At 39.3% G+C, this 14288-nt stretch overlaps 1 protein-coding gene across 1 annotated transcript in view; it reads right to left on the bottom strand.

Annotated features, from left to right (window-relative positions):
* The window catches only part of LOC308124859 (ras-related protein Rab-26-like), a 47004-nt gene that overhangs the window by 12005 nt on the left and 20711 nt on the right, over positions 1-14288 (bottom strand). The window contains exons 4-5 of the mRNA XM_080488212.1: positions 14073-14139; positions 7607-7659 (exon numbers count right to left, since the gene is read on the bottom strand). Coding sequence (XP_080344338.1) covers positions 7607-7659; positions 14073-14139 — 120 coding nt within the window. The remainder of the gene's footprint in view (positions 1-7606; positions 7660-14072; positions 14140-14288) is intronic.

The following is a 14288-nucleotide window of genomic DNA, read 5'->3' as shown; positions in this document are numbered from 1 at the left end:
ACTATGTGAAACTTTCATTTTGAAAAATGCCGTCACTCATTTATCGACACACACGGATTGTCAATCTATCAAATCTATGAAAGGTTTTTGAATGAAATGTCTATTCACTCAATTGTGTTGGCGAACAAAATCCCTCTATATCCACACGCTATTATGGCAGCACTTACGGCAGACCTTCAATATGTTTCAAGATGTTTTTGGCAACTCTGATTTTGTCCAACCATCTCCAAAAGAAAAAAAAAACACAATCAATGTTGTTTTCCAACACGACTTCTTTTCTTTGCACAGGCATCAAATCCAGAGAAACCACTCGTCAAAAACAACATTTTCATTCATTCAAGGTGAGCCCATAAAATACAAAGCCTTGAATATTTTTTTCGCACAGAAGCAGGTCCTGATCACTGCAATGTCTGATGAGTATGAAACTGTGAAAAACACAGCTAATGCCACTTTAATCTTCTCTGACATAAATGCTGTAGATTGTCCAAATAAGTTAAACAAAACATCCGAGCTCCCACATGTGCAATTGAAATTTATTTAGCTGGGCATGTGACAGCTATTAAAAAAATTACTTAGATGTCAAAATCTACGACCTCTAGATGGCACTGTGTGCCAAGAGAATGCTGCTACAGAACCTAAAACCCTTCACTCATACTGTGTTTAACAGTACACGCAAAGCGTGGCTGAAAAGAACAAGCTACAAAGGATAAATTAAAATTAAAATGATCAAATGTGCAGCAGAAAATGGAAGCAGGCAAACTGTCACGGTGATGAAGAAAACAATGAAAGTTAATTTTGGGCTCAAAGGAGCAAAGTCACAGATGGGTTCTCGATTATCAGTTGTTGGCTTAGGGTCATCAGTGCAGTTGTCTGGGAACAGAAAATGAAAAGTGGCTTTCACCAGTGTGACTCATACATATTTTTTCCTCTTCGTTATGCATTTTTTGACAGTTGCGACTTGTACTCAAGTGTGACTCATAGTCTGGAAAATAAGGTACTTGACAATTTATAACGACTCAGCTTGTGACAAATTAGTTGGTTGGACTGATTAGTGTTTTATTCATATGCAAGATCACTCAGCTGTCATGCAGCAGCCCGTCACAAACGAAAATAGCATACGATAACGCCACAGGATTAAGTGCACAACCACATTCAAGTCAAGTATTTGGAAGTTGGTCTGCATGGTGTTGCCAGTTGTGCCAGTTTGATGACATTTATCCAGAGACATTGAGGTCTGAAAAGATAAAACAGCGTGTAAGATGTGCTTCCACTTTGTTAAGAATTCAGGAAGACACCGGAAAATGATAAGCCTGATCACATACAGCTTTAGACAAATCACCTCCTTCTCAACTGGAATTTTCCTGGAACAGACATGAACATTAGTTCCCAGGAACTTGCCTCATTTCAGATGCTCTGAAGGCATTAAAAATAGGAAGAGAAAACAATAGTAGGCAAATATTCTGCAAATGTCCGAAGGGTATTGACATTTGACCTACCAGCCGCCTCACAGGTCAGAAGCCTTGTTTCTGGAAAGTCACAGCCAAACTCAGTGGACCATAAAAGGCAGGTTTCCGGTAAGTAGACAGAAGTTATGTTATGTAACCAAAGAGCGGTGAGATGAAGGAGAGTACACAGTCATCCTAGTTTTTGCTTGACATATTTTTTTCTTTACACCCATTTTGAAACCATTGCAACAAAGTTAGTCTCACAGAAATTCCTCCCCGGAACATTTCAATTTCTTTATTCCCTCTAAAATGGATTTCACTGTAAGAAGAAGCAAGCAACATAAAGCATATTGCCATTAATCTTACGCTGTTTCCGTGTGTGTTTGTACACAACTTAAGTATGTGGAAATCTAAAATACAGTGATAGAGCCTGCAAACTGCAATACATTCAATACAGAAGACCAATTCACAGTCTGAGTGTCAGGATGATAAATCAGGGTTACTGCATATCATGTCCTTATCAACGTGTATAAAACCTGATGGTGCACAATAACACTGCATGTAACAGATCTCACAAACCTGGAACTGAATTGCTGGTCCCCTGTGATTATTAATGAATGGTATTTGACTTCCCATCACTGCATTATTTACCGACAGTTTCTCTCATCACCATCTGGTGCGGTGGTGCCTTGACATTTAACTAGCAGCTATGTGGTAGGCAGGCGGCCATTTCATTTGAAGCCGGTCCATGCCCCGGGGACAGGCCGAGAGTGATGAATGGAGATGCACCGATGTGGCTTTTATCTCACCCATTGCTTTCATTTGTGGTTCTGCAACAATGACCCACAAAAAAAAACGATCAAACATTTGGACATCGGCACATGCAACCAGTCACACGGAGAGAACAGCAACTGCAGCTACACCGCGATGCACCATTTGATGTTTTGTGTCATGGCCAGGCTGTTCAATAGGTTTCTTATGTGTTTTAAGAATACTTTTTGATCCAGGTTAGAGCTGCTGTGTGTTCGTCTCACAGGTTTGTAACATCACGAATGGATGCAGATAAGACCTTGAAATGAATGGAAAAATGTGTATCATTAGCCATCGGGGGCTTGGGGGTTCTCTAACGTTACAAAGATTGTGTCACAGGAACAAAACCTCCAAAATAAAACACCTGGTCAGGAGCCTTGAAACCTACCAGAAAAGTCAAAACCAGTTACTGACTTAGCCTCTGTTGCTTCGCCCACTCTTACTTTTCTGAATCAGCAATCACTGCACAGCAGAAAACAATTCAGACAAAGACTGATTGACAGAGGGCAGATTGATTGGCCGAACATTGCCCCTGACGTGTTTCTGCACTGCGGCTCCGTTTGTCTCAGACAGGTAACATTAGCATCATTCAATCTGATGCAGCACGCTACTAGTAATAATAGTTAGTGAAACATTGAATGTGGACAAATGGATTGTTCCTGTTGCTGGTGTAGTTGTGAGCAATTCACAGATCTAATCTTTTCAGAGTTTGCATGTTCTCCTCTGCCTCAAGTGTTATATAAAATATCTAATGATCAAAAATCTCTCTTGGGGATTTTTTTTTTTTTGTGAGTTGGAACAGAGCTTAGCTACTAAAAAGAATCCTTAAAACAGTCTTGAAGCTTTTATCTATTCTAACTGGTAAAAATAAAAATAAAAATTAAAAATAGGACTGACGAACACATTTAAATGCAAAACAACATGTGATTGTCATGTGCAGAGTCCTGTGCCTTTTGTACAATGTCAGCTTGAATTGGCTCCAACCTCCCACAAATGTAAATATTCCCTGCACTGTGGGTAGAGATAGTGAGGTTACCTTGAATCTATGGTATATGTTGGATGTGAGTCCGCAGCCTTGTAGTTGGTGACTTGTCAAATGGTGTCATTTTAAATGTTCCCACTTTGATTCACAATAAATCATTATGATGGGGAAAGTTACAGTTTAGATGTATTATTTGTAGACTCCCTGCTTGGTCAGAACATGAATTACACACTGAATTGTACTGTAGTCTACCAGCCTCAGACTGTGAATTTGTGTTAAATACTGTGAGGAAGGAGTACATGAGGCACAATATAGTGGATTCAAGTAAATATTTAGTCACTCTGGTCCTAAAGTGCTGTCTGATCACTTGACCTGAGGCCTGACTGGGAGAGTGTCTGTCCGGACTGGTGACCTATTAAGGAGGTGCCCAGGCTTCACCCATTAACACTTGGATTATTATTGCTCCCTGCAATCCTAAATTGGATACAGTAGAGCTGGACAGATGGAGGGATGGACAGGTAGACAGATAGATGTGAGATCAGCAGTACCTTGCTTATCTTAATGACCGATAGGTTCTCTTATTAACGTTGCAGTTTCTCTCTGAATTTTAATGCTGAAATCTGTCTCATCACCAGACGGGTCAGCTACAGGCTACTCTCTGCACTGAATTCTGATGTGGCAATGTCACGGACTCCTATCCACGGCGAGTTCTCTGACCTCTGAATTGTAGCGCTTGCAGGAATCAAGCCGCTTGTTTAAAGAGCAACAGGAACACATTGCCAGCAGTGGATGCCTAAATGGATGTTTAAATTCTCCCTGAAATACTACATTAGATATGGAGACATTCCTCACATCACTAAATGAGTTCTGTTTATTCCACGACAAAAATAACTTCGGCCTCACTTTCGTTGACGCAGAGTTGAGCTTGACATGCATGCACAAATATGCGTCGGATTAATTGTGAGCTTTTCTTTCATTAAACCTTAAGTTTTTTGAGGACACATTTCATGATGTGCTTTGTTTACCTAAGTATATATTTAATGGAGGGACGGACGTCTTGAGGAAAAACTTGGGATGAGGGCACAAGAGGGGAAAAAAATGATTTGCCTCTCTTGTTCCTCTCTTCCCTTGGAGCGGCATTCATCACCATTAACGTTCATTAACACAAGTTAGTGCTCGTTAGGCAGCGGAGTGCCAGCAGGCATCGGCAGCTCCGCGAGAGCACAGTTTCCCCTCACAGGGATAGACAGTGACTCCACGACTCTGTGAACAAGGCGAGGGCGCAAATCTACACTCAACAAAAATATAAACGATTTTATGTTTTACCCCCATTTTTCATGAGCAAAACTCAAGACTTTTTTCTATTTCCACAAAAGGCTTATTTTGCTAAAATAGTGTTCACAAATCTGTGTTAGTGAGCGCTTCTCCATCCACCTCACATGTGTGGCATATCAAGATGCTGATTTGACAGCAGGCTCATTGCACAGGTGCGCTTCAGGCTGGACTGGCAGGTTTCATAGCAGAAGATATAAATCCGAGACCTTAAGTCTCATTAGGTATGACATGTTGAGAAGTTAAAACAAGCACCTCAGCTTATTCAACATATAGTTGCAAAAACCTTCCCTTTTAATACAGTTTGATACAAACATTTATATCTAATATCAATAATAATAATAGTAATAATAATAATAATAATAATAATAATAATAATAATAATAATAATAATAATAATTTTTAATAATAATTGTTATTATTAAATTGTATTAATATTTTACAATTTTGAGAGCAGTTGGGTTAAAGGTCAAGGTCTAGATCATGAAAAGGTCAAAAACATATTTTTGTCTTAACGCGGTCAGTTTTACTCCGATTGTCAAACCGCCGCCACAATGTTCAGTCTTGAACTCCCTATCCTCTGGTATGCCACATGATCAAGTGACATCTTTACCCTGGTTAGCGGTTGGGGGTCAAATGTAAAGGGGGTCAGGTGGTAATTATAAAATGTGTGTACATCTGTGTCAAACAGTGATAACATAAAGCAATTCAAACAACCACGGCAAGGGATAGAAGGAGTGGTGTGGTGGATCAAATAACCTTGCAATCCAGTGGTTTCCATGGTGACAAATGTGGCGTTGGCGAAGGTATGTGCTCTACCAAGTGCCTGTTCTCGTTCATTGTGTTTCTAACAATCTTTACACAGTCTTTATTGTTGAAGTTGGTCTTGCATTGGCAAAAATAGTTATCTATTGAGCACAAGTAGCTAATCAGTAAAGATTGAAAAATAATGAATAATCCAAGGTTCAGCAGGGTACTGGTAAGTTGCATAAGTGTCCTCAAATTCAACTTAGGTGGAGGTTGTTGAACAAAAAAAAAAAAAACTTTTGTAAAGAACAAAGCCTGAAGCACTCTGCTTTGGATTGTCTTCAGCACAGCACAGAGAGAGTTAGAGGCTTTGTTTTAGATGGCTGACAGGTTGTTTCTGATCCTCCGCTGTGTTACAGCTTTTCCAATGTATCAACATCCTCACTTTCTGCTTTCTCTATACTCCCAACACACCCTTCTTCTTTCTCCTCCTTTGAGCCGTTCATCTCCAGACGCAGGAAGCATCTTTCCTGCTTCAATGATCTCTCAAGGCGAGCACGTCATATTTCTCTGGCACTCACTGCTGACAAACAACCTCTTCCTTCCTTAACAAACTGCCTGGTGCTCCGAAGGAGCCATTTCCAGCCACTGTCAATTAAAGACATTGAAAATTGCCTCTTTTTTTGTAGCAGGTAACACTCACTGCACAGAGGGAAAAATGATGGAAAATAGCGTGGTGGCACCAGCTGCCACAGCTAAAATCTGCCTGACAGCACTAACTACGATGTTTCTGAAAAAAGTACCATTTCAGAGCTTACTTCAGCAATTTGACATGTGAGAGTGCCATAATCTAAAATGGTATATATTTTTAAATGGAAGAGGGGTGCTTAGTTTTTCTATCATGCAATATATCTGTTTTTCGTATTTTTGTGCGATGCATAACAAATACATATCATTTCAATTCTAGATTAAGTTATTAGTGTTAGTTTATCAAGATAGAGCTCTCTTCTCCTATCCTAGACAATATTTGTCGTATGGTTAGCTTCAGATGCAGTAATAGCTTTATTTTTGTTTTTTGGAAGTCTCGTAAAAAAAAGAACAACTCACCACCTCACGGAGCAATTCTAGACACGTAATTATCACAGAAAACAATATTGATTCAAATAAACCACAACAGGAAATAGTCATTAGGGGCTACTTGTTATATTATTAATATATGGCAGAAAGTAAAACCTGTGAAATCCCTCAGGCCAGTTGGTATTAAAATGCCATTTCCTTTTAATTAGGTGCATCACTAAAGTCAATATTTGAGCCAACATTAGACTGTGATTTCATTTGTGTTCCATAAGATGTGGTGATTTTAAAAATGACACCGCACTGTTTTGAGGACAAAAGACCACCAGCTTCTATACAAAAAAAAACTATTAATCTATAGCTTTCTTGCTAAGAGTGCTCATGTTATTCTCATCAGCTTCACCTTCTGATCTGGTTCCTGCTGTGAGAGAACGTACAGCCTTGGACAGACAACAGGAGCCACTTCGGTTGAGTGGTCCTTGCTGGTTGAGCACAGCGGGGGGTCTCTGTGGGACTTTCTGTGTGGAGTTTGCATGTTCCCATCCTGTTTTCATCATATTGACTTAGATGCTACCTCGAGCTTGAATTATTTCTCAGATGTGGCTGTGCACTGATCCATAATATTTGGGACGAGCGAAATGTCAAACAAGTGCTTCCGCAAATAAAAAGAACTGACATAAAACACTTTCTAAACGTCGGTTTCCTGCAGCACAATACACTCGGATGTATATCATAATTGACCGAGCAGTTAAGGGAGAGATGAAATGCGGTGTCAACAGCATCTAAAAAGTACATGTGGCTGACTCTGACAGCCAACATTTCAATCGTGGAAGAAGAACACTCATGCAAAAGCAAATTTAAAACCATGAGTGAATGCTGAGGATATGGATCAGCAGACATAGAAATTACATGACTTAACTGAATCACAGTCTCAGTTTCTCAGTCTTACACAAACACACTTCGACTTTTCTCCCTGTCTGTGATCAGACTCATTTAAACAGATTCTATGAAAGGACATTGACAGGAAGGAATTTGTTATGCATGTTTATAAAAAAATAAGATGGTCTGTCGAAACTACACAGAGAAAAAGGAATGAGACAGCACAATCAAACAGAATCACTCAGAGGATTTCAAGTTGTCATGGCTGTTACACAATTCATTGTGTGTGTATTCCTGTGTATTCATTGTGTTTTCATATTGTGGGAGCCGCACTTACCTGTATGTTGTCAAACGAAGCCCTGTTGGTGACGTCATACAGCAAAAGAAGAGCTGGAGAAAGCAAAACAAAGTAGTTTGAGTTTTCTTATCGCTTAATTATAAAAGCAAATCCTTTGATTTTGTGGGTGAAATTCTGATGAATGTCAGTTTTCTCTTTTCACCCAGAGGAAACCTTTACATTAGAGTATCACAGCCTTTCAACATGCCAACAAACACAGATTCAGATTGAATGAATTTATTTTTGTTCCTGCGGTATGTTGATTGTCTGTCTGGTTTCAGGCCACGTTTACACGAACTCAGGTTTACACAAATATTGATTTCCCCGTCTACATTCACAAAAATATTTTCATTCACGTGACCCACACATACACCTGGTTCAGAACTACTATGAGCATGCCAAACCTGTAGGGGGCAGTGTAATGAGAAGCATGAAACCATACCAGCCAATCACAGTCCTGGAAAAACAGGACATCACGAATGGCGCAAGCTATTTCCTTTTCTTTCAGCGAAACAGTTCATTTGTTTGGACAGACAAACAAGCGGAGCTCCTCCTAACTGTGGCGTTAGAAAAATAAAACAAATAAAGTACAAGAATAAACATGGTAGCACACAAGCTTTCACATTATCCGTTTTGAATCACAGTGTTCAAACTGTAAACATGGGTCACGCACAGATGACCCCGATGATGCTTCCGTCGCATATTGTGACCTAAGTCTCCGTCTATCCCTCTTTAGATACAAACGGAGACACAGAGTTTTTAAAATCTCCAATGTCGACGGAATTTCCGGAAATCCTCGTTTTTGGTGGCTTGTAGCTGCATTTAAATACAAGGCCCAAATGCAGAAAAATATAACTGTTCTTGTAAAAACCATGGTATGTGTCAACATGGCCTCTGTGTCTGGTTTCAGGCTCCTTGACTTTTCCTCCTACTGTCTGATTGGCTGTTCCCCGCCCTGATGGGTTTCACCTGTGCCTGGGTGTGATTGTCTTCACCTTTGGTATTTATTTGGCTTCAGTTCTGTTTGTTCTGGTTGCGAGTTGCTCTGTGTTTCCAGCTCTCTGCTTTCTCAGTCTGTGTTCTGCATGTTTGTTTTGTTGTTTCAGAGAATGGGTGCCCCAATCAAACACTTCCCCTTAAAGAAGCCCTGAATCTGGATCAAATATTTCTCCGGGCATCATAATCATTCAAACATACATTTGCTGTATGAATAACAGTATAACTGTAACACCATCTTATATCTACAAATAAAAGGAGTTGCAGAACGGTTCAATCCTTTCTCTGAAAATGGATTGGCTCAGCCAGTCTGTGCAGGTACAGTAGCTGAGAGGCAGTTTGGGACTGCAGCTGAGACAGGGAGCGGCCCGGGAGAGATGAACTTGCTGCAGACTGACGGCTATGTAATAAAGCAGAGTTCTCCTAGACTTGTCCTTAAGGTGTTTTCCATTCTTATTTTATTTGTCATCTCTCAGTGGCTCAAGTCGGGACACAGAAAATTGTAAGCTGCTAGCAAAATGTGCGTGTCTGTGCATGCATTTCTGTTGCATGTATTGAGTCCAGTTGTTGTCCTTTAATAATGTTCAAAGGTTAAAGTCAGCCTCGGATGATATTTGTGCAAAAGAAGAAAAGTCATCTACTTGTGCATTGGGTGTCAAATAGAGAAAGCTTCAGTTTTATTTTAGGCCCAACCCCCCCAAAAAAAATCAAAAAACGAAAAAAAAGGACTCAATCAAAAGTCTCATTACATGTGAGTCCTGTTGGCAGATAGAACAGTGACGTTGGGGTTGTGAGCACAAGAAGAGACATATTTGGGGTCTTGATGTCAGAAGCGAGTCAACAATGAAAAATAATGTTACAGCAAAAAAAAACAAAAAAAAAAACGACGGCGCTGAACTAGAAAGGCGAGAAGATAAAACCTCCAAACCTCAGAAAACTAACACGATAGCACTCTCATGAATTTCCTTGTATAATTTTGTTATCGTATTTTTCCACTTACTAATAAAGTCCTTGGACTGGAGGAACTTATACTTGATTAATAGATTATTCTAGATGTTCGCTGCACCCTGATTTTTATCAGACGCTTCAGCATCAAGGTCAGAGGACAGATCCTGTTCATAATAACCGCTTCAAAGAGGGTGAAAACTGTGTACACAGTTCATATCTTCATATTATTTGAACAAATACAAAGAATGATCATCGATACAGCACAGTACAATTTATCTCTGGGCAGATGAGGACATGACAAACAATTCTGTGTCTGGACTCTTGCAGCAATACTCCAAGGAACAGAAACCATCTCCAATTCTACTTTTTCTTTTTATTCCAGGACACATCGGATGAATTTGGTGAAAGTTGAAATGTTTTTTTGGTATAGCAATTGTACCTAAGAAAAAGTACAACTTCAATGTATGCTCTGTCAAATTTTAATGTTTTTATCATTGTTTTTTTTTTCTACCTTTAAGTCACATTTAGTTTGATGACAACAAATGAAAACATGGGGATGATTAAATATGATCACAATTTTTAAAATGGATTAGCTCAAAAATACCTGTAGACTCATTTATACTGCCTTTCCACCAATATCTAAAAGAATCCTCTTAGCATGTCCTCTTCCAGTGTCCCTCCTAATTTAATGTCCTCCACCCTCCTACACTCGTCTCTTAGCGTTGGCACTGGAGTGCATGCAGCTCTGCACTGGCCTCAAAAGTCAGAATTATATAAATTTTTCATCTTTATGAAGGAGTAGTGCTGACTGACCTACAATACAATTACAATTACAATAATGCAACTAGCATTATAATCCCATTGTCATTGACAAACAGTAGAAATCAGTTTGATCAGGTATTTCAAGGCACAGTCACAATTTTGATGTGTGTTCAAATAACATATACAGCCCAAAGCCAGCATCCTTTTTTAAAATTGAAAGCTTACAGTCTATGTATAGTCTGTCGAAGCCTTTTAGTCTTTGAAATGCTACCGTGGCTGAACCAAAACCTTTCTGAAATAAAAAAAAACAATAATTATGTATTTTCACTTGAAATGGAGAAAGTGTCATCTCTCACGCCCTGGCTTTTTTAAAAGTGTGTTGCTCCAACTAGCAAACCAGAAACCAAACCTGATATAGTGTCATCAGGGGTTTAACCAATCCCAATCAAGGTAGGCCCTCCCTTTGACCCTCCCACAATTAGGCAGCTCTGCTCTGGCACATGGCACCACCAGAGGAACTACTTCCTCTTCTTCCCAAAATGGGCAAGTGTGGGTGGAGACAGTCCAGCTGTCACAGACACAGCAGATTCTGAATGAAGATCATATGATCCAATATTGAAACGGCTGGAAATCAAGGAAAAGCTGGATTTGGGGTAATAAACTTTAAATACAATGTTTTTGGACCAATGAGACCGATTTCTTGAAAAGTTGTATCATATGACCCCTTTAAATCCGTCTTTCATACATTCAGTTCAAAAACATGAACAACATGTTGAAAGTAAGATTTGTTTTTCATTATTCTGTGACTAATATTTGCTAACTGTGTTGCAACAATGGCAGGAAAAATGAAGGTGTATGGAAAGGCCACAAAATTAACAAAAGCTCTAAAAGCAAACATTTCATTTCCTTTTATTAACAACTTATGCAAATTGTCAGCTGCTCAGCCACATTGCCCTGAATGAACTGAGGCTTTTCATTTATTTTATCAAGATCTACAGATTCTCAGGTTTGTCTCTCGTAAGAACAGGCACAATTGTTCTGGAAAGCATCGCATGAGCTCAGAAACACCTTCAGAAATCACTGTCTGTGAAAAAAAAACCAACTGTTCAAGTTATAGTTGTATTCATCAGAAATGCTGTTCGTAAACACAAGCCAAACCAGCATTGTCATCTCTTGATCAAACTTCATTCATAGTTATTAAAATCCAAAACTGTTGCGGCATCAGATAAATCGAGATCTGAAACCGCAGCGTTTCACGGTCAATCAAGTGAGGGATTACAGGATTGCAAGTCTTTGCATCCTAGTTTTTGCTGGCTTTGTATTTTCTTGTCCCAGATAACAGTATCTTGCACCAGCCTTGCTGATTTTATTGAGCCACTGGGCATACTGTCGGGTGCTTTGTACCGATACAGAATAACAAAATCCCATGTCCCGCAAACCAGTTAAAGATTTCGAGTAAATTCAAAACATTGCTTTGCCCAAGGTTAGACAGAATCACACAGAAACCTGCTTTGGTTGCTTAAGTTCCACGATCAGCAACAAAAGGAAACCTGATTTAGGTCTCAGAGTTTTTGATGAAGCACAGAGTCAAGAGATCACAGATATTGAAGGCTGGAGGGAGATCAACATGTGTGTGCTTTCATTTCAGTAAAGCACTGAAACCCAGAACCCTTTGCACAAATTGGAAACCTCACGGACAGTCTTTCTCTGAGACAGGACAAAATAATGTGCCAGTGAAACACAGTCGGCAACATTTCTACCCTTTGTACCTACAAGAGTGTCAAAAATGATGAATGCAGGACTTTATAGTATATTACAAAAAAGAAGAACAAGTCTTTGTTAGTTTTCAACTTTAAAGTAACAACCTCAGAGAAATCGTCACAATGTTTCAGAGGAATCAACCAGAGAGTACAAGCTGATCAGCTGTGTAGCCCATCAGTCTTCGTGATACTACATGGTGACAAAGGGCTGAAGTTCCAGGCACCAACTAATAAAACCGCTGAAACACTGCTGAGGCCTCACTACAGGCATCCAGAGCACAAATGTCACATTCCATACATCTTACACATGTGCCTTTAAATGAGTTTGTCAATCTTTCAATAATCTAACAGTTGCCAACCAAAAGCTTAGCGATCAGACCCTATCCTGACTGTCTTTCATCAGATAGATGCTTTGTGCTGGTAGAAAGTAGAAAGTGGTCTGCATTTAAATGGTCTGATTAGGAACATATTGTGTGGTTCACACGTCCTTGCGGCAGTAAAATGAAAGTAAAAAGGGATTCAAAGATGTGTAATGTGGATACCAGACAAATAGATGTTCCCAGGCATCTTGCCTGAAAGTAATCCTGCAAAATGTCATCCTGAACCCCGTTCTCCTATGTGACAGACACAGTTCTGTGAAATATATCCTGCAGTAATTATTCCGACTGAATTCCAGACCACGATATCGATAATAAGGATACGACACAGGCATGGTCATTTATACTCAGTAAATCATGTATGCTGATGCACACGCAAGGCATCCGTGCCTAAATTGTTCAAACTCACACAGATTATACAGCCGCACAGATCCAGATGGTAAATCTTCTCTATGGTCAGGGAAGAATCCCTGACTACCCGCAGATACAAAGACCAAACAAAGTGATGTATTCTCAAAACATATGAGAAGACCAAACTATGAAAATATTCTGAGTGTCGAGAGCAACAAATTCTCTATCTCACAAATAGTGATAAGTATTCACAAAGGAGTTTACAAGATATCTTGAAAATCAGAACGTGTGAGAAGTGAGCATGTTGGCATGTCAATCAGGTCTTCATCCAGCTTCATTCTGGAGGTTTATCCCTTTTTTAATTGAACTACATTTTGCACAACATCTTTGCATACATTGCAAGACAGTCACAAAATATAGAATTTCTACAGAGAACAAATTCAATGTGATTCCAAGTGAAAATGGTCACATGCCACAAATGTTTCCTTTTATTGTAGCTCTTCAATTCATCACAAGTTGTCTCATCCTCGTGTGGACCACCATTTACCTACTGAGAGAAAATGTGGATCTATTAAGCTCTTCAATGTTTGAAATATTTAGCAATAAAGCAAAAAATAAATAAATAAATAAATACGCCAACACTTAGATGTGCTCCCTGATAGTAAAGAAAATACTTTCTTCCCTACATCCCGAGGTTTCAGAGTCATGGCACTTCCTATACATACATTGAAAAGAAGCTTTCTGAGATCAGTAATTACAACAAGATGAATAGAAGGCTCCATACACACTGTGACTCATGCACTGACAGAAACGACCACCTGTGATTACAGATAATCAAAGAGTCCTTGAATCCCGAAAGATGATTTTTTTTTTTTTCTCAAGAAGAGAGAAGAAATATATTTTCTACCTTGACATGTTTGTGAAACACACTTGCCATAAAAAGTGTTTTGGTAGAAAAAGCCTCGGCCTTGGAAAAAGTCATTTAAACACCTTGACACTTCATGCATGCCAAAAGACTGCAACATAAAAACATTTATGAGGCATCCAAACATAATGTCACTCACTGAATGGAGACCAAATGATACAAAACAGGTCAGAAACAAACAAAAACCATCATGTAAAGATACAAATGTGCATTTTAAGACACTGGATTTACTTCAATGCCTGGTATAGCATTTAATTATAGCTTTTTAATTATAACAAACAATTATTGTTCAAGTAACAGGGGGTGTTGATAAAAAAAGCATGTGTGTGTGTGTGTGAGTGTCTCACCATGGGCATCACGGTAGTAAGCATGAGTGACACTGCGAAAGCGCTCCTGTCCAGCTGTGTCCCAGATCTGCGGATAATAAGAGAGGAAAGTAATCATTGAATAAAGGTTTCTACCGCTGTCTTTTTAATGAGTCTTCCGTTTGCTCAGTCAGCCTGTGGGAGCTCATTGTGTGGCCATCCATTCAATTTATCCCAATAATTCTGAATAAAGCCTGA

The sequence above is a fragment of the Lipophrys pholis genome, assembly GCF_963383615.2.
Source record: "Lipophrys pholis genome assembly, chromosome: 19".
NCBI lineage: Eukaryota > Metazoa > Chordata > Actinopteri > Blenniiformes > Blenniidae > Lipophrys > Lipophrys pholis.
Note: the sequence above shows the minus strand (reverse complement) of the source record. Positions and strands in the feature narration are given on the sequence as shown.